The sequence below is a fragment of the Stegodyphus dumicola genome, chromosome 10 (assembly GCF_044657685.1).
Source record: "Stegodyphus dumicola isolate Sdum_Otavi_A_Nest chromosome 10, ASM4465768v1".
NCBI classification, from domain to species: Eukaryota; Metazoa; Arthropoda; class Arachnida; order Araneae; family Eresidae; genus Stegodyphus; species Stegodyphus dumicola.
This window is the reverse complement of record NC_140777.1, coordinates 150,245,836-150,272,616: the sequence shown is the minus strand read 5'-3', so window position 1 is coordinate 150,272,616 and position 26,781 is coordinate 150,245,836. Positions and strand designations below refer to the sequence as shown.

Sequence of the window (26,781 nt, the reverse complement as noted above, 5' to 3'; positions counted from 1 at the left end):
TTAATGAAATATTTTCGAATAATATTTTAATTATTAAACAATAATTACTTAATTATTTAATAATTTTAAGATGGAATGTGAGGTTACCCGTAGAATGAATATGCAGTAGAACTCCAATTATCCGAATCAATTGGGACCGGACCCTATTCGGATAACTGGATTTTTTTTCCAAAGAAAGGGTCTACGTACATTTTAATTAATTACTGTATGTACTGTATGTTAAAAATGGGAGAAAAAACTGTTTTTAAAGAAAAAGAAGTTTTAATTAATTAAAATGAAAAGGCAACACTTTTGCGTACATGTTATATAGCTGCTGAAAGTCATTGCTTGCTGAACATCTCGGTCAAACTAAACTGCTTGACGGACACCGTGCCTTTTTTAGCCAGCCGTTACATGCTTTAAAGGATGAACAACCAAGCTTTCCAGCTAAGATCTTAGATTTTTCACAAAGAATCGGACCCGAAATTGGGGTTCCTATAGAACGCTGCTGCAAAATTTACTTGAAAACGACATCTAAAGTTTTGTTTGTTGTTGCATTGATTTTCTTGAAGAACTTCCCTCTTCGTTTCCAAATAGTGAAGCAAAGTTTAAAGGTGTAGGTTTGCTCCTTTTAATGTCTGAAATCGTTGATTGCTCAACACTAAATTTCCGTCTTAATTTTTTTTCTTAAACTCTGAAAGCGATTCGGATAGTCAGAGTTCAGATAATTGGAATTGTACTGTACTAAATTTAGTGAGACTCTTATGCTTGATGATTTCTGTATAGAGATTTTATATTAGGCTCAAATTTAATCGGTTTCAATTGTCCACGTTTAGTGATATCCGATAGATTTCATTTCTTCAGTAAAAAATATTTACTATACTAAATCCACATTCAGCTAAATAGGAAAGTAGAAAGTCATAACAACATTTTGTATACTCTTTTTCTATCAACTATATTTTGCATTTTATTTTTTTTATTTAATCATTTTATTTATATATACATAGTTTTTTTGACTAAAATGCATAGAAATATCTTCTTAAATTTAATATTAAATACATGATTTTTTTTTTCATTCTACGCATATACTGTAATTTTGTTGAGGAACTTGTCACCTTGTTTATAACGCGTAAGTCTGATAAGTGTTTAATTCTTTGACATCGTCCGCATTATAATGAATATATCAGTATGTTTCACACATCATACACATAGTACTCGATTTACAATGACTCATTTTTGTGACTGATAGTAGTTAAGATTCTAAATTCTCTAAGTTTGTTGCCGGTATATGCTTTATATATATATGTATTGCACTCGCATTACAGAATGATCATTAAGATGCCACTGCACTTGTCAACGTTATTTAGTTTTCTCTTTTGGTGAATAGGAGAATACGTTGGAGACGTAAAAGGTCTGCACTGTCAAAAACGTTTTCTGCAAAAGGATTTTTTTTAGCATTTTCTAAATGAAATCGAGGATCTATCTCGAGGATAATACTGAATTATGCGAAAAACAACTCAGATCGTTGGCCGATCTTGGAAAGAAAGTTCAAGAAGCAGCTGGATGTTATTCCCGGAATGTCTGAAGGAGAGGAAAAAAGTCAACATAATAAAATGCTCTCATTGAAGTAATTTTACGAGTAGTAGTGAGTGATACAAATGAGTAGAAATCGCTCACAGGTTATTTTTAAGTAAGACTTATATAGACTAAGATATGTTTTTTCATGTTCACTAATTTAAATAAAGAACATGTGTTAACTTTTTCAAATATGTATGCATACAGCGCATATGTATGTAAATAAATTATTTGTAAATGCTATGTAAGTTTATACGTTCTTACTTTCCCATTTTCCATTAAATGAAAGCCTAATTTATAAAATTATTGTCAAAGATATGAAGAACAAAATAAGTCTCCAATCTACGTGAAACTTGACTTAAAAAGAAGCCTCTGGAACGGCACTCGCCGTAAATCGAGAACTACTTGCATTTAACAATAGTTCCAGTTCTTAGCAAACATTATCTTGCTTTTCGTAGATTCTGTAGAAATCTTGTAGGAATTACTTACAACACGTAAAAACACAGAATTCCGTGTTCGTTTTTTTTCAGCATTTTATGGTCATTTTAGCAGCAGTTCATTCTTATTCTTCACATTCTGAACGCTTCAGACAATAATATAAATAGTATACAAAGGAACTGAAATATAACTGAAAACAATAAATGACATTAATATTACACAAAAAATGTCATTAGGCTTGTAAATTCTCTGGCAAAGCATAATGGAATTGCCTTTTATTGTCCTTACTGTTTAAATCGTTTTTATTTTGTCATCACATAAACAAAACAGTCAAACTCGTGGCCTTCAGAAAATAATAATGCGGCTTTAGAAGAAGAAAAATAACCGCAGTTTGAAAAGTCCCCCCCCCTAATGGCAGAGAATAAGACAAACATGAAAGAAACAGAGCAAAACTCTGTGATCATAAAAAGTGAAGATCTCAGCATTTGGCCTCTAGTGCTCCAATACCTTTCCACCACATATTTACTTTGCACTTGTTGGACTTTTAGCAGGTAAATTTTGGCAAGAATAGTACAAGCCGGTGAAGCATAGGTAAGTACTGAACGCACAATTGGAAAAACGCAGTCACTATTGTTGCTTTATTTTTAACATTTCTGATATGATCTTTCCAATTAAATTTTCTGTTGAGAGTGATGCCAAGATATTTGGTTTTGGGAACTTTTGGAATAATGCCATAAAAAAGAATCAGGTTTTTCTTGGGTAAATATTCATGTGCTTTTTACGAATAACTTACAACTGAGATTTATGGACATGGATGGATAATCTCCATTTTGTGAACCAGTCATCAATTATTGGCATTAACTATGGGAGCTCTCGTATCGTATGGCTTGCGTTTGTTGATTTAACTGCCAAGGTGGTAGCATTAGCATAACAGTCCCCACAAATAATTATATAATACATTATTTTGGGAACGTCCATCACGTAGAAGAGGTAGAAGACAGGGCCTAACATAGAGCCCTGTGGAACTCCAGCTCTGATTTCTCAAACTATTAATATGATTGTGCTTTATCAACAGTAAATATAAATGTCCTACTTGTAATGAATGGCATAATTAGAAGTATGATTTCTCTATGGAGATTCAGGTTTATTAATTTGTAAATTAGCCCTTCATGCCAGATGCGGTCGAATGCTTTCACCACGCCAGCATGTATAAGGCAATATTTTGACGATTATGCAGAGCTGCGCCAGCAAACTCAACAAGTATTATTAATTGTTTAGTAGTAGAAAGATTTTGTTGGAAGCTAAACTCTTCAGGTGATAGAAGTTCAAGATATGGTAATGCGTACTCACTAAGATTCTATTTAGAGCCAGAAAGTCATTGTGTTAATATTGAGCAGAGATTGGGCTTAAGATGTAGCAGTGTAGAGAAACTGCAAAGAAAGAATGACGTAACATGCGGCAGAGTGACGAAGTAAAGCATATCTATAAAACAAGGAGGTGTTTAATTAAAATATACGGATTTAAAAATCTATTGCCAAATATCTTATATTGAGGAAATATATATATAATAAAACTGCATTTAAACATGCTTACCTATCAATTTATAGGAAAGGATTTTTCATAATTTATAGACTATTCAGATTTTTAATAATGTAGGAATCATCTTGCACTCAACCGGTTCTTGATCAGTCATATTTTGGACAGCCAGTATATGATGCTTTATGAATGAAATTAAAGACTTGAACAATTATTTAAGAAACTGATAGGACTGCTGAAAAATAATGTTTTGCTTTTAAAAAACTATTGAAGACATTACTCATCTATTCATTTATTTTTTTTAAAATGGGAGAAATATTCTGAATTTTGGCAACAAAGTCACAAGAGTATAATAAATGTTTTTAGCTGATTGTTACAAGAGTAAAATGAATGCTGTAGCAGTTACAAATGTTTATTCATAAACAAAATTGTTTGTCTTCTGTCTTATCTGTTCATTTATTAACTTTCTCTTTACGATGCCTGCAAAAATTGTTAAGCAGATTACTTCACCCCTTTTGCTTGTAAATCATTCATACAAACCGAACTTAAAAAACCGTTAAGTGATGAAAGGGAAAATGATAAACATCTCGTACCAGAATGTATCGTCGTAACATAATAAGAGATATGGTATTAAGTGTGATTCATGACTATTATCGATTATCCTCTAACTTTCTTGGCGTTTTAGTATTGATGTTTAAAAGCAGACAAAAAGTCGAGTTACAGTGACTGAGAGAGGTAATGTTACAGACCAGTGTTTTTCAGTTTGTGGTTCGCGTACCGTAAGTGGTGCTTAAAGCCTACCTATTTTGTACTTCTGGATCAGTACCGATATAAAATAAAATTAATTTTGTATGCTGGTGATAACATTTGCTAAAAACACTGCTGAAATAGAGGGCAACAGTAAGTAGTCCACAGAATATTCTAATTTATAAAAATGGTCTCCACTTGAAAAAAAAGTTTGTGCAATGTTGGGATAGACAAATGTGAGAAGTACTATTAATGTAAATCAGAATCCAATCAGTTAGCCAATAACATACGATCATAAATATAGGCAGCTTTTCACATTGATAAAAAGAAACAAAGTAAAGAATCATAATAAAAAAGGGATCTATTTCTACATAAGGTAAATAAAATTCCATATATTTGCATTCCATCTTTCCTGAATTCATTTAGATATTAAAAGTCAGTCCAAACACTTTTTCTTTATTAAATGTTGCTTCTTGTAAAGAAAATTCACCAGTTTCTTATTTTATAGAAAGACACTTCTCCACTAAAAACAGCCAAGAATGGAAGAATTAAAAAGGGATATATAGAAGTTACTCTGTCTTCTTGTAATATACAAGCCTGAAGTACCTATGTTCTTCTTTTCGAAAAATGTTTTCTTTAGGAGTGTTTATTTTATAAAGTCAATACTACATACATGCTTTAATAGAAGTTTCATCTTTGATTTTCATAAAGAATTAGCCAAGATTGTTGTCGCATATTTTTAAAGTTAAAACCTAAGATTTGAGACAATACTTTTTTTTTAATTGGAATGACTGGTTTATGTGATTACGGCAAAACCTCAAGGGCTATCTGCCTAAGGGGAGGGATGTCTTCATGGAGGACTTGCTAAGGGAAATTGACTCGTATAAACGTTGCATATACTGAAAACTACGAAAACGCCCATGCAATGTTATAAATTTATAGTTTGCGCCGTTAGGTAGCGCTCCGAACGTCTTGTCTCCATTGATAACGTTATAACTTTAGTTTAGAGTTGAAACTCTATAACTTTAGTTTGATGGAAGAACGAAGGCGTTAAGCCTAATAATAATGCTTGTAACCATTGTTTTATATTGTAAATAAAACGTGTGCGTATTAATAACGAAGCGGATTATCACTTACCTCTGGAATTAATGCTCTCAGACGGTAACGGAATTAGTTACTACGTGCAACCAGCCCGTTCGCGAGATTCGAGCCACAGACCGGACTACCAGTGTTCAGCGACTTTACCGCTCTGCCGTTGGTGGCTCTTGAATTGAAATGAATTTCTGATTTTTTTATGTTTCTGATTTCACTGTCTTGTGCAGCGTTAAACATTTTTGAAATATTTAGGCAACTGTGCCTTTGTGAGAAGTATCGCTAGTTTACAAATTAAAAGTAACAGCTATCAAAAAGAGAATATGAATATGAAAATTATATCTTTGATGAATTACATAATGTTCTATAATACACACGCTACGAGTCAAAACTTACGCATAATATCCATCTAGTTTTAGAATAGCTATACCGAGACTTCTGAATTAGTTATTATTTTGTCTTATTAAAGTTATTTGTGTAGAAGAATTAAAAAAAAACTGAAATTATTTTATCGATGGAATATGTAAAACCCTCGTTATCAAGAATATTCTTAAAACTGATATGTGAAGCAACCACGCGATAAAATCGCTGAACATTGATAATTCGGCTTGGGATAAATTCCAGGCGAATGGCTAAGCTGAAAGGATATTTTCTTGACTTTTCAAACACTTGCGGATACAAACCAGTTTCCCTCAGAAAGGCCTGCGCGAAAGCATCCCTTTTCTTAGACAAATTTCTTTGCCAAAATCAAATTAACCAAATCAAAAGTTAAGAATGAGCATAATTAATTTGACGTCTACGAAGATGAAATAAAATAAGCTAAATAAAACACAAAAATACAAAATATAATTAAAATATAAAAATGAAGAAACAGATCTGAAAAATCTCCGGAAAAACCAGTAGTTGAAATATTCTTTATCCAATCTAACGGAAATCTGCAGGCGAAGATTTTATCTGTGACAATAATTATAAAGTCTTATTAATAGTTAGATTCGAATTAAACCTTCGTCTTGTTCTTCTTATTCAAGAAGAATGTGAATAATAAAAAGTTACAAAGGAAATGTGGAAATATAATTATCATTAATATACTATTATTTATATATGTTTGCTAATCCGTTCCGGAGGAAAGATATTTATACAGACATGTAAAATTATCTTGTTTAGGCCGATAAAGAATGTAATAAATAACCGTTATCAATTATTTCCATTAGACGCAGATATAAAAGATATTATTTAGTACAGTAAAAGAGCAAAAGCTCTGGCATAGAAGAAAATAATATATTCATAAAAACATATAAAAGAGTAAAACCACAATAAAGAGAGGGAGGGATTCACTAAAGAAAAATTAAAAAAAAAATAAAATAAAATAAAAAGCAGAAAAGCAAAGCAATCTGAAAACTAAAACAAATTGTAATGCTTAGAAAGAAAAAAAAAATGTTTTATTAAGGATACTTTTTAAAGCTTTTTTCTCTTTTCGCTTTAAAAGCTTCTCAGAAATAAAAAATAATTGCAATAGTTGTTTAATAGTTTAATGGAGTAATTTATCATTCTTGAATCCAGAAACACATTTTAATGAAGAATGATACTAGGATTTTACTATGAATTTGAACTTTGACATCACCTAATGAACTCTTTTTTTTTACATGAATGTAAACAAATCGTGTTGAAACTTTTATAGTAAAAATTGCTATTTTATTGAAAACTGCACGAGAATTTAGGGAAATGAGCTTTAGTTAATTAAATAACCAACACAAAAGGAGTATACCAGATTAATCTAAAATATTAGTAAAATCTAACCACACGAGTAAACACTGTATTTTGCAAGTTGTGACAGTGTAAAGAACGCTCCTGAACTCTCTACTAGAAAGATATATGATGCTCTCGACTAGAGATCACACTACGAGGACTATAATTCATTTTTAATTCATATTTTAAAGAACTGTGAATGGCAACGACTTAACTGAGAATTACGCATGCGTAAAGAGATGAGACTTCTGTTGAGACGCCTGTGAGAGAGTGCTGGGAAGCTCCGCCAGCGAGCTGAGGTGTGGAGACTTTGTTCGTCGAGTGATGACGAGTGCCATCTTCGTTAACGTCTCTGATCGTGTCACCAGCTCGGATATCTACTATAGTTTTTTAAATGTATTAATTAAATGTTGTATCTGTGTTATGTTGTGTGAATAAAAGTGATGGATCACCACTACCAGTGTTGATACTGAAGCATCCACGACGTCACAGACGAAAGAAATAAAAATTTGGAGATTTGTGTGACAAGAGACCAGGTATGTGTTCTCCACAGTATTCATTCCCAGGCCTGAAGTGTATAATATAGTTATTTATTACTTATTAGGGAAATCAATTCCCAAAGCAGAAGTAGCACATCAGTGCATAAGAGTTTTAAACACTCAGTGTGTTTGGTTTATAGTATATCTAACAAGATATTTTCCTTTTGTGGTATATTCGGGAAAACATTTTCCCATTAACACGTAGCACATCAGTGCATTTTTAGCACGTCAGTGCATAAGGTTTTTTTGAAAACAATCAAAGTATTGCATTTATATATCTAACAAGATATTTTTCTTTTGTATGATAATGGGAAAAATCCATTCCCGTAAATAAACAGCACATCAGTGTATTTATGTTTAACGTTTCGCTATAAATTGGAGTGATAGAATCTGAACTGTTTATTTTGTGTATATGTGAAAGCACATCAGTGCAATATTGCAATTTTCATTTCTAAGTCATTAGAAGAAAATTTATGTTAAATTCTCGTGAAAGAATTAAGTTGTTGAATATATTAAAAACTTGTTACTTTTGTTTTCTTATGAAAGCACACCAGTGCTGTATTTTAATAGGACGTGTATTTTCTGATAAGTAGAATGTTAAATTTTATCATTTCATTTTACATTTTAAAGCTTTGAGCAGTAAAGAAATGTTCTAATAGTGTTCTGATTTAAACCTGCGCCTATCGAATTTACGTAGTAATTTCGTTGGCCATGTGGTTGCCAACGGAAGTTGCTGTCATGAAAACGATAGTTAATTAAAGGTGTTTATATTTATTGGCGCCACTCTGGTTTTTTCTGTCTGGCTGTACTAAATGAAAAGAATTTGTTGTTATTTTTTTTATACGAAGTATTCAGTAAGGTTGTTTATTCGTTTTATGTTTGAATGGAAATAAATCCAAAATGATTAATGCTTTATTAACCTTTTATTTTTATTTGCCTAATTTTGTAAGAAAGAAGAAAGTGTTTTTTATATCTCTGATATATTTTTATGTGTATTACTTGTGAATAACTATTTGAGTTTTTTGTTTTGAACAATTACTTTTGTGAAAATGGCATTTCTGCTGAAAGCTAAGAAAGGGGATCTATTCCTTGTCGCTTCAGAACTTGGGGAAATAGCTTTAGAAGATATGAAAGTAATAGATTTAAAACATTTAATAACGAATAGTAAAAATTATGAGGAAGAATTTGTTAAAAATTTGATAGAAAGTATTATGTCTGATAGGATAGAAAAGAAAAACTTAGAGAAGAAAACAAGAGCGAAAGAACTACAGTTAGAACAGGAAGCTAGGGAGAGGGAATTTCAGATACTACAACAAAATAAAGAAATTGAAAAGGAACAGTTAGAACTAGAATGCCTTAAAGCAAAACAGAACACTGAATCTGCTAAACCTGGAGGTGAAACGGTATTTAATCAGAATTTTCAGAAACTTATGCCCAAGTTTAATTTAAAAACTGATGATATCAGTTTATTCTTAGAACTTTTTGAGAGGCAAGCTAAAGTTTTAAAATTGCCCACGGGTCAATGGGTGTCATATCTCATTGGTGTCCTTCCGGTTGAGGTAAATATAATTGCTAGGGAGCCTGAAGAACAGGCTAGAGATTACCAACATATTAAAGAATTACTACTTAAAAGATTTAAATTAAGTGCGGAGAAGTTTCGGCAACTTCTTGTTAAGACTCAAAAAAAAAAAAAAAATAAATAAATAAATAAAAAAATAAAAAAATCCGGATTCTACGTGGTACGATTTTTATCACGAAATTAAAACATTTTTAGATGGGTGGCTCAAGGGATTAAAAATCGAAACATTTGAGCAACTCAAGGATTTAATGTTGGTAGATCAGATTAAACGGCGCACGCCTAATGAGTTTAAGGAATATTTTATAGATGAATGGGCCACGATCACTTCACCAAAACTGTTGGTGTGTAAAATAGAGGAATTTGAAGATGCGAAAAAGACGATGGTTGGGAAAACGAAATTGGGGGAAATGAAAACGAAAATATCAGGTAGACAAATGGGTGTTTTTCAGTCCACTGGTAACGTTTACAAAAATAGAAAAAACCCTCAAGGCACACAATTTAAAAAGATGATGATGCACGCAATGTTGGGAAAAAGTCGGACTCGAATTTTGATAGGAAAAAAAGACTCCAGTGCTATGAATGGTGATCTTTTGACCATTTACGTCCTCAGTGCCCTAATTTAAAAACTCAAAAGGCAGATTTGTATCGGATAAGCGGGAGATCAGAGAAGAATCTGTTAGATCCCTATACATTAAATGGAAGAGTAAATGGTTTTGAAGTACCTATTCTAAGAGGTACAGGAGCAACGGTAGATATTATTTGTCAAAAATATGTAGACATAGATCGAATGAAGGGAGAACACGTGTGGGTTCGACATTTGTTGGATGATCATATGACTTGTTTACCTGTTGCTGAAGTAGATATTGAATGCGATTTGGGTACAGTAACCACCAAAGCAGCTGTTATAGGAGACCACTTAGACCAAGGGCGATATATATTAGGCAACCAGAGAGCGGCTCTTTTCAGAGGAACTGAGAAAAATTATTCGTCGTATGTCGGGAATGTTAATGCGGTCGTTACTCGATCTCAAGCACGGCAATTTAAGAAAGCGGAAAATTTAAGTGAGACGAACCAAAATTCTGAGCAGAATGAGTTAGAATTGGAAGAGGAGGACGATGCTCATGAGAAGTCTGAAAACAGAGATATTACCTCCTGTCAACCTTTGTGTCCCCACAAGTCCTGCGATTCAAATAGACTCAAGTACTTTTATTCATGAACAACAAAAAAGTAAAGAACTTGCGCCTTTATTAGAACTAGTAAAAAGCGGAAGTAAAACAAGTTATGGGATTAAAAATGGGGTTTTAGTAAAAAAGAAGGCAAATAAGTTAGGAGGAGAAGAACATTTAATTGTTGTTCCAGAAAACCTCAGAGAGCAAATTAAAGCAATTTGTCATGAAGGAACTTCAGGTCACTTAGGAGTTCTGAAAACAAAAGACCGGTTACTAAGACATTTTTTCTGGCCAAATTGTTATAAAGACATTGAGGAATTCGTTAAAACATGCGACTCCTGTCAACGTGTAGGAAAAGCAAGTGACAAAAAGAAAGAACCGTTGATAATAGTACCTATGATATCTGAAGTTTTTAGTAAGGTTAATGTAGATGCTTGCGGGCCTATGCCTACAACTACTGAAGGTAATAAATATCTTATTACAGTTATGTGCTTTTAGCATCTAAATATGCTAACGCTGCCCCGGTACAGGATATAACGTCGAAATCTGTTGTAAGTGCACTCTTGCAGGTATTTAGTCGGATGGGTTTTCCAAGGGAGGTTCAAACTGATCAAGGAAAATCTTTCATAAGTCGCTTAACCGTTGAATTTTTGAAGAGGTTTGGTATAAAAATTTCCAGAAGTTCGGTTTACCACCCCCAGAGCAATCCTGTAGAACGGTTCCATAGGTCAATAAAATAATAAAAAGGGTCTTAAAGGTATTATGTATTGAAGCTGCCCCAAATTGGGAAGTACAATTACCTGCCGCTCTCTTTGCCCTGCGGACAGTAACGCATGATAGTACAGGATTTAGTCCAGCTGAATTAGTGTACGGGACCAACCCCAGAACACCTGTCGCATTATTGCATGAGAAATGGTTAGATCCTCAGGAAAAAGAAGATACCGTAATAGAATACGTTTTCGAATTAATCAATAGGTTAAAGAAATATAGAGAATTAGCTACAGAGAAAATGGAAGAGGTGAGAGACAAAAGGAAGAAATGGTATGACAAAAAGGCCGTGAAAAGGGAATTCCAGCCAGGAGATTCTGTATTAGTATTAGCATTGAACCAACCCCATAAACTCGCTCCTCAATGGAAAGGGCCGGGGAAAATAGAGAAAAGATTATCAGAAACAAACTATGTGGTTAGTTTTGAAGGGAATCAAGAAGGGAATAAAGTGTATCACATCAATATGTTAAAACCTTATCATAAGAGACCTGAACTTTTGAATATGGTGCTCCTTGACAACGAGGAGATAGTTGAATCCTCGGAATTAGAGGAGGATTTTCCTTATATGTTAACCGACCCCACTGTGTTTGATTTAAATGAAATAATAGCAAAAGATAATCTTAAAGAAAGACTTAGTGATGAACAAATCCTGCAGTTGGGAAAGTTGTTGGTAATGTTTTCTGCTATATTTTCGAATATTCCAGGGAAAACAAATTTAGTCGAACATGATATCTAACTGATCAGTGACAAACGCGTACAGCATAAGCCTTATAGAATGACAAATCGACAGAACGAAATTCTTAAAGTCGAGATTGAAAAAATGTTAAAATACAAGATTATTGAACCAGGACCCTCTGAGTATACTTCACCCATGATCCTTGTTGAAGCACCAGGTAGGGATCCTAGGCCGTGTATTGATTACAGAAAGTTAAACGAAATAACGCGTACTGAGTTCTATCCGATCCCCAATATAGAGCAACGTGTTGCAGCAGCCACTGTTGCAGCAGCCAAATTTGTCACCTTGATAGACTTAACTAAAGGTTATTGGCAAATTCCGCTGACCCCTAGGGCTCAGAAAATTGCTGCATTTGCTACAAATTTTGGCATATATAGGCCTTTGCGAATGTCATTTGGGCTTAAAAATGCTCCTTATTATTTTAGTAAAATGATGAGCGAAATATTGTGCCGATGTGAGAAATATGCTACCCCTTTGTTTGATGATATTGCTATTTTTTCTGAAACGTGGGAGGAACATTTACAACATTTACATGAAATTTTAGAAAGAATAAGAAAAGCCAATTTAACTATTAAACCCTCTAAGTGCAAGTTTGCACAAGAAGAAGTGCAATATCTCGGTCACATAGTAGGTCGAGGAAACCGTTCTCCAGCAGAACTAAAAATCGAGGCGGTTCAAAATTTTCCTGTTCCCACAACTAAAACTGAGATTAGAGCTTTCTTAGGGTTAGCTGGATATTACAGACAATATATACCCATGTTTTCTGCTATAGCCGCACCTTTGACAGATTTGTTAAAAGGGATTTAACAAAAAGGGTAAAATTGTTTGGAATAATGAATGTAATGAATCATTCAAATCCTTAAAAGAAAAGCTATCTAGTAGGCCTGTGCTACATGCACCCGATTTTTCTAAACCATTTATACTACAGACAGACGCGTCAGATCAAGGATATGGTGTTGTTTTAGCCCAAAAGGATGATAAAGGAAAAGAACATCCCATATTGTATCTCAGTAAAAAATTTACTGATAGTGAGCGGAAGTATTCCACCACTGAAAAAGAGTGTGCCGCAATTCTGTATGGAATAAAAAAACTGAAAGGGTATATAGATGGGCAGACTAAATTTTCCATTCAAACGGACCATAATCCCCTAGTATGGCTAAAAAATAATGCAGGTAGAAATGGTCGATTATTACGCTGGGCCTTAGCCTTGCAATTTTATAATTTTACCATACATCATAAAAAAGGAAGTGACAACTTAAATGTAGACTGCTTAAGTAGAAACTCTGTACATGCCAGTTAAATAGACTAGTTATAATTCCTTTTAAATTTTCTTGTTATTTGATTATATATATTGTATTTTTTAAAAGATTCTTAGTGTATAGTAAATTGTTAGCTTTATTCTTAAAGACAAAAATTTCTGTGTTGGTTTTTCATATATTGTATATGTATTGTTATATGTATTTTTTTATGATGGCCTGGTTATGAGAGTGGAGAGCATTTGTAACAGTGTGGTTTAAAATTAACTGGTAAAATGTTGAACAATCTGTATTGAAACTATAAACTGTGAAGGTTTACTTCTCCTGTGTCCGGAGAAACAAAAACTGGAGGCGGAAGGTGTTTGTGTGTAGCGAACGCCAGCCTGAACTTGTATTTTATCCTGTAGTAACTAAAAAAAAATTTATTTCCTCTGTGTCCGAGGAAAACAAAATCTGGAGGCGGAAGGAGTTAGTCTGTAAAGAACGCTCCTGAACTCTCTACTAGAAAGATCTATGATGCTCTCGACTAGAGATCACACTACGAGGACTATAATTCATTTTTAATTCATATTTTAAAGAACTGTGAATGGCAACGACTTAACTGAGAATTACGCATGCGTAAAGAGATGAGACTTCTGTTGAGACGCCTGTGAGAGAGTGCTGGGAAGCTCCGCCAGCGAGCTGAGGTGTGGAGACTTTGTTCGTCGAGTGATGACGAGTGCCATCTTCGTTAACGTCTCTGATCGTGTCACCAGCTCGGATATCTACTATAGTTTTTTAAATGTATTAATTAAATGTTGTATCTGTGTTATGTTGTGTGAATAAAAGTGATGAATACTGAAGCATCCACGACGTCACAACAGTAATGTCGAAGCTTTCGTTGAATAAAGTAGAAAAAATTTTATAAAAGAGTAGTGTTGGAGGAACATGAAAAACTTCTAGAAAACTGAATCTTGGGATGAGATGGATCATTAAATTTTATTCACCTTTAATTTAAGACAACCTAATGCTTCTGTTCTCTTCCGTTAGAAACTGGCTTAGAAATTTTTATGAGTTAAATAGCTATGATTTTGAGATAAAAAAGTTAGAAATCACATATAAGCATTTATACAAGACCACTTTCTTCTTGCATTATATTAGTCATAGAATGAACTATATATGTTCTAAAATGAATTTATAAGCATTTTCTCTTTCCTTTCTACGTACTTTGTGCACTAATTGGAAGTATCCAGCTATAATCGGAAGGACCGGAGTTCAAATTCCGGCGAAGGCATAGCCGATTCTTCAGGTTCTAGCCTTTAAAAAATTCTAAATAGCCTCTGCAAGTGGAGCTTGAATTCAAATTTTGCGGACGATAATTCATTACCACTTGAATTTCGTGATTGGACCCCTCGTCTCCCGAGTCATTCTTTAAGAGGTGAGAAAGAATATAAGGGATTTTTCTTCCTCTTTACCGCAGACTTTTGTGGGGTAAATGGAAGCACATTCGGCTAGCAGTTGGAAGGACCGGTGTTCGAACCCAGACTAAGGCATAGCCCATTCTTCAAGTTTCTCAGCTGAAAAAAATCCTAAATACCTCTTAAAGTGGCGCCTGAATTCAAACTTGCTGGAGGATAATTCATCACCTGTATTTGGACACTGTACACCTCACCTTCCCAATCCTTATTTAAGTCTAAAAGTTCTGTAAATCTAAAATCTCACCTCCGCAGTCCTTCTTTAAGTCTTTAAATCCATCTCACCTTCCCAGTCCTTCTTTAAGTCTAAAAGTTCTTTAAATCTAAAATCTCACTTCCAAAGCCCTTCTTTAATTTTTTAAGTCCACCTCACCTCCCCAGTCCTTCTTTAAGTCTTTCAGTCCACCTCACCTCTCTAGTCTTTCTTTAAGTCCACCTCACCTCCCCAGCCCTTCTTTAATTCTAAAACTCCTATGTATTCTCTCTCAAAGAGAGAGAATAACTAGAGAGAGAATAACTCCTTTGTATTCTCTCTCAAAGAGAATAAAAAAACTCCTGTTTTTTTCCTACTTTATCTACTGTTTTTGTAGTGTAATTGGAATCCCTTCCAGTTTTAGTACCTAATGAATCTACAAAGCATCACATCTTGATTCAGCAAACAAATCTTTTCAAACTAATATATGAATACACTTAAAGCAAACACGCCCACTTCAAGAAAAACTTAATTTTAATTTACTTCCCTTCAATGAAATTTCGGTACTTACGTATTGTTCCGTCGACCACGAAACTGTAACCAAGCAGCGCTATTTAGCTCCAGTTACAAATGAGAGGGACGTAACAACATTCTTAATATCTGCGCTTTCATCTGATATAACTATGATGATTGACGATAAACGCCGTTTCATTGTTATTAACAAGCCATATAAATTAGCTGTTATTTCTACATTTTCCCCTTGCTTTTTGAAACAAATTATTAGAATTTGGGACCTGCTTTCTATAGAACAGCAAGCAGTAGATAATTTTCAAAGTTATAGCATTCTACCTTAAACAAATAGTTCACCGATGGACTCGATACGGGCAGTTGAATATGGAAAACAAAACTGTAATAGATGGGAACAATTACCTGAGAAGACTTTGTACGCATGTTGTTTTATACAAAGCTTCCACTAAAATTCGGTGTCCTAACAAAATAATAGAAATTAATGAAAGCCCTTTTTTTTTTTTTTTTACATAGCGCAAAAATCTTAGCAGTCGAATGTTGACATATGAGGCTCCAGTTTCTTCTGAAATCTTCAAAAATGATTGGTGTAACTTTAAAAGAAATGCCCGCCAATTTTCATAGTCGACGGAAGCCAAGTTGAACAATCGCCAGGATAATATGTAAATATATGCCTTCCAAGCTAAGTTTTTTTGCCGTCATAATTTTAGCCATGCAAATAGTCGTATGTTTGCCTCTCGGTTATTAGGAAGCCACTCATCATTAGTAACGATTTTAAAAAAAAATTGGGATTAGAGTCTGCCATTTAATTTTAATCCTTATTTTAATTATTTAATTTTTTTTCTGCTCCTTAATCTATATCACTAGACAACGGTTGTATAAATTCAAATAAAAATTTGCCTTTAAATTCTTTGCATAAGGACATAATATTGAGTAAAAGAATATTGGAACTTGCTTAGTAATTATTTCTAAGGGTCAAATGGAATGCTTGAGCAAACTCAAGTATAAAACTCTGTAGATGCATTACATATACTTTATTGCGCAAAATACTGTAGAGACATTAGGCTATTTTGAAGCAAGAGAATGTGTGCTGTTCTCTTGCTGGGACTCAAACCCTGGACCTTTCGAACACGCGTCGAGTATATTTCCAATTATACCATGAAGTCATGCGGAAGAAAATATATTATAATACTATAGGTTTAATAAATGTAGGAGCGGAATAGCGATTTGATGAAAACAAGTTTTCGACTTTCTAGTGCATTTTGATGTTAAATGAAAATGCGCAATTCATTTTCAAGAAACAAGCAGCACGGTCTCTTTTACTATGCCCCCCCCTGTGGTCGAGTGGTTATAGATCGCTAAATGCTGCTAGTTCTAACCAGGTTTGATTCAAGGCGAACAGAAAGTTTGCATGATTAGATACCCCCAATATGTAACGCAAATACGAGCTAGTTTTCCTCAGAAAAATTCTCCACCAAAATTTGACTTCATTTTTGGCTGAGAGGTCCCATGTGCTTTGCCATATTCAAATAGCCTAACCTCTTACTATGATCTGCAAAATAGTTTTGAGGAAATACATCGTTAGTCGGAGCGAATATTTTTTTATATTACTGAAGGCAGGTAATAAAAAATTCACGTTGGAATATTTAAACTGAAAAAGAATTTTTTATATTCTTTCACAAAGACGAAGAGATTTTTTGGTTATCAACAATCACGTCTTTATAATAAATAAATGTACCTCAAATTTAAAAACACTTTATCTTTGTTTATACGAGGAACGCGAGAGGTAATTTTTTGAAACTATTAATGTAAAGTGAATTAAATATATATTAAAATATAAAATAAATATTAAAATTCTTTTATCAAGGAAGTAAAAATACTGAACCTCAAAAGAACGGGAAATTTATTTCAATTATTTTACTCTGTTTGGCTTTTACGTACGCACTGATATGTAATCTCGAAGAAAATTGTAATGAAGTGATAGATAATCTTCTGAATTAAAACGCAGTACTTAATGAATACTTTAATCAAGTAATGACGAACAATAATCCCTGAATATGTAATATTTAGGAATTATTATTATTCAGGGATTATTTATTGATTGAATACCTGGTGATATTACTAACTGATAATCAGTCAAAGGTAGGAGTTAAGAAATTTCTATGAATAAATTTTAAATTGGACGATACTATTTTCATTTAAATACAGAAACCAAACATTTCTGTGTTTTGATAGCGTTTTTAATTAAAGTAAAATTACATTAATATAATTCAGAATTTTTAAATGTCTGAAGAGTATGCCTGTCATACGCATATACATGTATTGGTTAAATGATTACATATCTTATCAAATTACGCAAATGATTACATATCTTATCTTCAGATACAGTATGTAAAGTAATGTTGACTGCGCATGGGCCCGTAATCGATTGAATGCACGAGTCCGATAAAAAGTTAATAAAATGTATTCTTATCACAAAAAATATAACAAAACTATGGATTTTCGTCAAAGTTATTCCTACAATATCCCAATATCACGCAATATAATCAGTAGCCACATGTTAAACTACTAAAAAATTAAATAGAACGCAATCCAAAGCGCAGAGAAATCTTATCTGATCTCACCGCGAATTCTCTACAATCAACAACAACAGTTATCTAAATAATTGAGCTGAGATGTTTCTCTCCGGCTTTTATAACTTTTTAAATCGGCCGGGTGAGACAGTTCTAGACATTTCTGAACAGCAAAAAGAGTAGAATTATGATTACAGTTAACAAAGTAGTCAATTACATTGATTCGGATTAAATATCAATTACAGAGAAATACGAAATTCGTAACAATAATAATGCAAGCAAATGTCTATATAAGATATAACACAGGAAATGTATAATTTTTTCTTTTATTTTAAAGTAAATATTTTCATAGTAATAATGACTACACACATTTTTGAATGGACTTAAATTATATATGTAGCGTCATTATATTTATTTCAAAATAGGAAACACAAAACTGTGAAATCAGCGAATTCGCAAAAGTGTCGCTATATGAAATATGTACGATATTTCCTCAGCGGAATTTTTTGATATACCTATAATAGAACCAACTATAACGCTTTTACCCCAATAACTGCTTATCCCGCAATTTCCAGGAGAAACATTAAATTTAGCAAATTTGTTCATACAGCGATATCCGTGGGAATGCGGTTGTTACATCTATTAAAATCGTATCCCGCTGTTTCAGTTTCTAACATTCGGCAATTCATTTTTTTGCTGCATTTAAATTTTAAATCATATATGGATTCATCCTATGGATTTGCTTGGCTAATAAATTTGATGTAGTTGTTTAATTTTGCTAAACCATGTATGGATTTCAAATATGAATTAAAATAATACGGAATTTTTGAAGCGATTTTGTGAAAAAAAATTCAGCAGTCTGAGGGTTACTATATTTTTTTTATCATTAGCTTCGTAGAATCATTAAATTTATTTCGAAGCAGAAAACAGGAAAAATCAGCTATGCTTTCACAGACAGTCGAACTTTTATATCTCTCTACTGCTAGTGCTGATGTGCTTCCAATCACACAGCGAAGGCAAGCGGAAGAAAAGATAAACTCCACTTTTCCCTTACTTTAAAAGGCGACTAAGGAGGAAAGAAAATCAAGCCGCCAAGTCCAGGGGTAGAAGCAAATTATCTTCCCCCATGTTTTACCACGTGTAGAATTATGAGGTGTACTACGGGCCGCGTGTATAATCATGAGGTACTTTTAGACCAGAAAACATGAAAAACTAACCATGCCCTCATCGGGATTCGAACTTCGGATCACTGACTGCTAGCCAGACGTGCATCCAGTTACTTTACAAAGGAACGTGGTTCGAAAGAAAAAAATTCGTTACATATATGCAGCCGCGATATTGGTTTATGACACATTTTGATGTTCACCTAAAATTTTCTTCGTGCTTAAAAGGTCTCATAAACCGGAAAGCTGTATGAAGGATAAGACTAAGTTTTTTTTTTTTGTGTTATTGCTGATCTCTTTAAAGGATTCTGAATGGAAATGAAAAATTTGCATGAAGATTAATTTTCTGAAATGCTGACTTTATAAACAGCTACAATTTGCTCTTACCTTTTTTCTGTTGTAACATTTTATTGCACTGTAAGGACATTTATCCTCCACGTGGCTTGGTAAATTGCCAGTTTTAAGAGGCGTTGCCTTTCGTTGTGCCACAAGCTTTTAAATTCTTTCAAATTAAAATAGTTCACAGTTTAACTTAATTGAATTAAGACAATATACGAGTATATAGGCTTACCATAATCCGCGCTTTGACTGGGATTGTCTCGGTGATGTAGTCCCTGGTGTCCCAGCCAGTTTGTCATTTTATACCGATTATTTCGTAAAATTTTAAAAGGGTGGAATATACAAGAATAAAATATAGTACAGTCTTGGGTAAAATGGCAAACTGGCAGTTGAAATACTCTCTCTGTTGCACTTGCTGTTCCCAATCTAAATATTTTGTAGCTCCTTCTGAGTAATTTTAATATTGTCCTGATGTGTTTCTCCCAAATGTGGCCTAATAAATTTAGAAATTTTATTTTTCATCCACATATTTTTCACAATATTAAAAATAGCCCATGAGATCCAAATACTTTTATTTCACCTTTTAGATATCTTGTATATTATTAGAATCTATTATTGTATACTAAGTCTATTATTAGATTTGGCAACTTGGGAACTTACACTGTCCATGTTATTGTTGCACATTGTCCTATCTTAGATGAGTTCAAACTGTGAGTCGACATTGCGATTACTTTGCACCGCACATTAAATTAATTTAATCTCCAAACTAGCAAAAAGGAACTGTGGGCTTACTTAATGAATTAAAGGATTATCAGTTTTTGAAAAGCGTTTGTGATCGTACTGACAAAATGAAGTGTGAGCCGTGCTTTGCAGAATTTTCAGTAGCTCATGATGGGCGTTCGGACATTACAAATCACTGAAATGTGCGATACGTAAGGCAAGCGTAGTAGCAGCGGCAGTAATTTTCTGAAATATATTATACATTTTAAATTTAAACAAATTTAAATTTTAACAAACACGTATAAAAGTAAAAAAAGCAAATTTAAAGCCAAAAAAGTTTTTTTTTAAATATTAAAAAAAATGTGTAAACATATAAAAGATTTAATTCTTGAACTAATCTACAATATCATTTAAATTCAGAAGCATAAGCAAATCAAATGCAAAAACAATCCATGAAAATAAATTCACTAATTTAGCAAATTAAAATTAATCCAAACAATTTTTTTAAAATGCATAAGTGAATGACTGTTGAGCAGGCAGGAGACAGACTTATCAAGGGGAAGTTGCCTCCAAACCTAACTCTCCAATCATTCAATTCGTGTTTCGTCATTCATGCAGGCAAGGGTAAAAGTCAAAACCAAAAGTAAAAAGTGAAGAATGTCCAAAAAGAACTACCAATAAAGTGGGTACCCTTAGAAATTAGCATTTAAGAATTAAAGTTCTAAAAGGAAAATACTAATGAAGTCTGAGAAACAAGCAAGTAAAGTCAAGTATTAAATTAAACTTTAAAAAAAAATAAATTTAAAAAAAAACTAATTTAAAAAAAATAATCTAGAAACCAATGTATTTTAGAGACACTTGTCTACAGAAACCTCCCCGACACGAATATGCATATCAATAAAAAGAAACTAAAAAAGAACTATACATAATCCATATAAACCAATAAAAAACAAAAAGAACTAATTCACAATTTTTAAAAAACAAATATATACTTAAAAATATAATTTCGTATCTAGAAAATACTTAAATACTACATAAAAATTTTTAAAAAAATACTTAAAGCAAGTAAATAGTAAGTTTTAATTCTAACTTACCTACTATATGAGCGTTGGGGTAAGCAAAAGTGTTTTTATAGAGAAGTAAGCGTGTTCTTCAAATTAATTATATTGATGGCGCTTATGTAGTAAAGTTGAGTGCCAAGCTGCTATCTTTGTTATATTAATTTTTTTTTTTGCAAACATTAATTAAAATATAAAAAATAAATCTAGAAAAAATTAAATTAAATTAAAAATTAAAAATCCTAAAGGTATGTAATTCAAGTTTTAATTTTAACGAACAATTATTTAGGGATTTAAGCCAATCAAGTTTGCTGGAAGTAAAATAGAGTAAAGTGGTATTGTGAATTAAGAAATGTAAACTGTTTGTAATGGGAAATGTGTGTTCTGTTGAAAAATTGTGTAAATATTGTAATGCAAATAATTAAAGTAATGAAGTAAAAATGAAATGTTTTAAAATTTAAGTTTTAAAGCAAAATTTAAAAAGTTAAAATGTCTAAAAATTTTCCAAAATTTTTTGAAACGAAGTCCTTAAAAAAAACCTCTAAAAAGTTCCCAGAAAATTCTCAAAAATTCCTTAAAGAAGTTAAAGTTAATGAAAGAAAATATTGTAAGTTTAATGAACTTGATTTCAACTGGTATATCAAAACTTAACTAAATACTGGCTAAAGTATGGAAAATTAGAAGAAGAAGATTAAAATCTTCACTCAATTCGGGCTATAATTGAGACTTTTGAAAAGAGTTGGCCCTTTATTAGTAAAAGGAAAGAATCCAGTATTGATTAAATATACATATTTATAAATTTATTTACAATAAAAATTTACAAATAATTTCTTTACTCTTCCATATCCTTCATTACCCTTCAGCTAAGGTTTAAGGTGATGTTATCATATCAAAAAGAGCCAAAAAATTATAAAGTAAAGTTAATGCCTGCCTTTTTAATATATAAATTAATAAATTTTAGTGGTACTTGGTTGTCAACTTGAACATTAATTAACTTTATTATTTCTTCCTTTAAATCGTCTATTTCAGTACATATATTTTTTATTCTGATTATTTGGCTATGAAACGTGTTTTCTATTACTTTCTATTCTTTTATACATTTTAAATTTATCAGTTTAATTGACAAATAATTCTTAATAGCAGCTAAATAAGCAACTTTTGCATTTCATGTTGATATTTACAGCTTCAGCTTTTAGTGAGCCGACTGTTCATCTAAACTGATTTTAAAGCTCTTTGAAGCAAAGTTTAGATTAGGCAGAACAAAATGTGGGGCTGTTATTGTCAATATCATTAAGCCACTGTTGTTTCAGCAGGTTTGTAAAGATTTATATAAAAAAGTTTGTGAAGGTATTAATAGATTCGTTTAACGAGAAACAAACTAAAGCTGTGTCGATTGTTGTGCTGCGTTTTGCACGAGAATGGGGCGTAAAAATTAAGCTTTTAGACTTTCAGTCAGTTCCTGGCAAAATTGCAGGAATGCCGATAAACCGTTTAACAGCAGCTATAAAAGTTCCTATCACAGAAAAAATTCTTTTTGAATTTTAAGGAGACAATTACATTACTAATTTTAGGGGTGTTAAACCGCCCAACCGGGACAGTGGCTAGTGACCCTGACTGCCGTACCGAAGGACCCGGTTTCGAATCCCGGATAAGGCATGAATGTTTGTAAATGTATAGTAGCTGAAACTCTAAATATGTGGCGAACCGAACGTCCTCTAGAGAGGTTAGTGATAGGGTGCTCTCCATCAAAATTGGGGGGGGGGCGGAGCTCAGCAAAGTTGTACAGTTACCTGTATGGCGTCTAAGGCTCTTGCCAACAACAGGCGCAGTCTTGCACTCCTCGCCACAATGGATTTCGTGGGCTTGCTCTGATGTTACTGTCAAACGAATGAGATAAGTCTCAACACAATAGGGGGTGTTAAAAGTAGAAGTGAAAACAGTATTTACAATAAATTTAAGTTAATGCATTACAATAATAGCTGGTCAACGATTATATGGAAAGTGAGGATAATCGCCTCATAAACTGGCCAACCAGTTCGTCTGATCTCAAACATAAAGAGCACGTTTGGGACGTTCTTAAAAGGGCAATTTCATCTCGCTATCCCTCTCCGAGAACCATTCAAGAGTTGAAAACTGCCTTGCTGCAAGAGTTGAATCGACTGCCACAGAAACTCCTCAACTGTCTCCTGTCCAGTGCCATTACGCTGTGAGACCTGTCTGGCTGTGACCATATCTGTCTGGCTGTAGACTCATTTTCAGCTCGATATTCCGATGTGTATTATGGACATCCCTGCATTAAGACTTTACTTATAATCAGGCGTACATAAAATGACTTTTGGATGGTGCAACTTTTTCTCTGGCATAAATAGAATGGTATTTCTCTGAATATCGATTCAAGTGTATATTCATACCAAATTTCATTAAAAGCTGTCCATTAATCCTTAACAAATTCGACATTCTCTCATTATTATCGCGAAAATTCTCTTAATTTTGCACACGAGTGTGGTTATGAAATATAGCAAAATAAAGGTTCGAAAAGGATACTATTCTTTTGGTCATTTGAAAGAAAAAATTTCATTGCCCAATTTGTTTAAATAAAGAATACATTTTGAAAATGGTAGGTAGTATTTCGGCACAAGTCAAAAGAGTATTCTCAATAATGAATATCATAATGGTCTGAAGAAAGAGATAGAATGGCTGAGTCAGCCGTGAGAGCTTTACTCATCTGCAAAATTTGCAGTGAACGTTTCATTGCCACAAAAAATAAATCCAATTTTCCCTTTAAGTTCTCCACGAATGCATAGCCTATACAGCCCTCTATTTGCTTCGCTTTAATCAATTAACCTAACTTAACCTGAATATCGATTCAACAATTAGGCAGAAAAATAAGTAACATTTAAGAACCTCAAAGTCGCCCTTGCTAATATTCAGTGTCATCAAACTTCAGGCTAAAATACTTGTAAAACTTTCTTCTGACTTGTAGCCCAGAGTTAAAAAAAAGGAGTTTAAGGAAAAGGGAAACATAATAAGATACCCCTACCTTTGTAATCCAGCAAATCGGGTGATGTTTGTACTCCAGCATCCGCTATAGAGGGACGATCATATTCCTCAATCACTTCTATTGAGTCGCTGTCTTCAGCAGTAATATTTTCTTTAGCACTTATTTCCGTTAAGGAGGTCGTATCAGAGCTAGAACGCAGCATCTCATCTAGAATAAGAGCTCTGCGAAGAGCCACTTGTTTTGCCATTATCTTTTGCCTTTCGGCAATGACCAAACACTTTTCACATCGACATTTCCGATATTCACAGAGACGTTTGTGACCTTTGACATCCACATTCTTGTTGTGATTTCTACAACGCGCACATTTAGGATTCCTCAATCCTCCAGCAGAAGACTTCGAAATCAAAGAGTCTTTTGAATGACTGCGACCGGTCGCTTCTGAGCTGGCCACTGAGCTGGTTGATTTATTACCTGTCACAGAGGTGTATTCCTCGGATGGTGTATACTTAATGTTCATTTTTTCCAACCAGGCGGTGTCGATGCTCGATGTAGAGCTAGAACTACGTTTCCCTTTCACTTTGGAAGGATTCGCTAGTTCAGTTTCTGCTTCTGATTTGTTGTTATTGGACGAAACTCGATCATTAAGTTTGCTGTTACAGGAATCAACGTCGGACGAAAAATCAGATTCACCGGAAACCCGCTGATATGCAAGTTTTGATGACCGCAGCTTTTTGCGAAATTTCCCAGTTCTATATTTCATTAGCACTTTCATCTTCATGTTGTGTATTGAGTAAAAATACGCGTAACTAACAACAATCTCTCAGTACCTTTCTTGCTACCAACATCCTTGGCTTACAAAGTTACTTTGGATAGTTTTGACCTTCGCTTAGTTCATTCCGCAATTAAGAATATAAATAGGACGCTTCAAGCGATCTCGAGAAAATCTAAGGTAATTGTTACAATAATCACGTTCACACTTTCCAAATATAGCGCAGTCATTTTCCTTTTTAAAAAATAACCAGCGATAAATTTGTTCAAGGCTAACAAGAAATTATGCCGAATTCCAGCGGAAGCAAGGTTAGCATGCTTTTTAAATTAAAACTGACATAACCTTGAGATATTTATAACATAGATGGCAGACCTTTATAATAAGTAAAGGACAGTATACTGCTATTATTAATAAACCATGTATTTGTCCTTATGGACTTTACTAAATTTTTCATAAATATTTAGTCGAAGACCATGCAAATCATGTGGTAAAGACAGGTTTTGCAAATGAAATCGGTCAAGGTGTCGAGGGACCGTGCACTTGTAACTATAAAAGAAGCTCTGTGAAGGAAGCTCAGTGCAATCCTTATTGTTCTAACACCACTATTTGCATTTTGATTTTTAAAGGAAATGTTCCGGGTAGACCTATTAAATGCTTTATAAATTAAGACGTATTATTTGAAGTTGTTTTATGTATTTTATACAGCGGAAAAAAAGTCGATTAACAAGCTTGAGCCCGATATTAAGAGTTTTAGGTTCTGAATAAAGCAGAAAAATAAAACTAAAAAAGAGGCTTTTAGAATGTTCTGTATTCTTATCAAAACACTAAGACTTCTGATCAGATTAATTTTTGAAATCTTGAAGTTCTGTTTTCGAAAAATATTGAAATGAAAAGGATATACTTTAAACAATTTTAAAAAATCAATTAAATAAAATTACGATTGTTTCTGATTTAGGATATTCTCTACATATGTAAAAAAATCCGAATGCTTTGAAAAAAATTAATTTGGAGTTATAAGTAAACTTAAATGCGCTAAGAATAAGTTTACAGAGTAAATTTGTTTCTATAGACGAAATTTACTATGATGCGCCTACTATTTTTGGATCTTTAACTGATGAATTCGAACTTCATATTCCTTGAAATACTCAGTGAGATCCTTGATATAAATTCTAAGTGAAAGGTGAATGTTTTGGAACGCAAAAAAAGAAAAAGCACCCTTGAAATTCAAGAAACTTAATAGCAATCCATTAGAAACATGATCAATCCCATTATATTTCTTCAAAATTTGCAAAAAGGAATGGACTTTATTCACTTATTCAAAGCAAATTTAAGTCAGTATGATAAAAATGAGTAGCACATTGAATATTAAACAAGGAAGATAAAGGTATTGCAAAAATCTTGCTTGAAATCTGAAAACTTTCTATTATAATCTCTCTCTCGGAAGAAGTATTTATTAATTAAAAAAAATGAAAAATCGTTTTTAAAAAAATAATACCTACTGCTATCACTACTGTGAATATTAACTACTATTGCTACTGCTATGAGTTTTAGCATTTAGTATTGAATAAAATTACAATTTAATTCAAGAACAATTTCAGTAAAGCTCCAATTGTTTTACATTTGTTTTTACTTCCTTGTATAAAGTGAAGGAAATATCGTAATTGCAAAAACTTTAGTGTATCATATTTGAACAGAAATATCCATTTTGACTGTTCCCGAATCCATTTGGACGATTTTTCGCCTGATATTTGTACGTACAGACATAATAAAGGAATTTTTCTCCGAAACGAATTGTAAACTGGGTTTAAAAAGGATTTTTTTTCATG

The 26,781-nt window shown here is 33.0% G+C and overlaps 1 protein-coding gene and 1 long non-coding RNA gene across 2 annotated transcripts in view; one reads left to right on the top strand and one right to left on the bottom strand.

Moving 5' to 3' along the window:
* LOC146995135 (uncharacterized) overlaps positions 1 to 26,781 on the top strand; it is a 427,109-nt gene that overhangs the window by 385,065 nt on the left and 15,263 nt on the right. The window lies entirely within an intron of this gene.
* Positions 24,191 to 24,964, bottom strand: LOC146995136 (uncharacterized). The gene has a single exon (XM_085826076.1). The coding sequence runs from the start codon at positions 24,962 to 24,964 to the stop codon at positions 24,191 to 24,193; it is 774 nt and encodes a 257-aa protein (XP_085682202.1).

Coding starts and splice junctions, on each gene's coding strand:
- LOC146995136 (XM_085826076.1), bottom strand. CDS start 24,964: ATGAAGATGAAAGTGCTAATGAAATATAGAACTGGGAAATTTCGCAAA.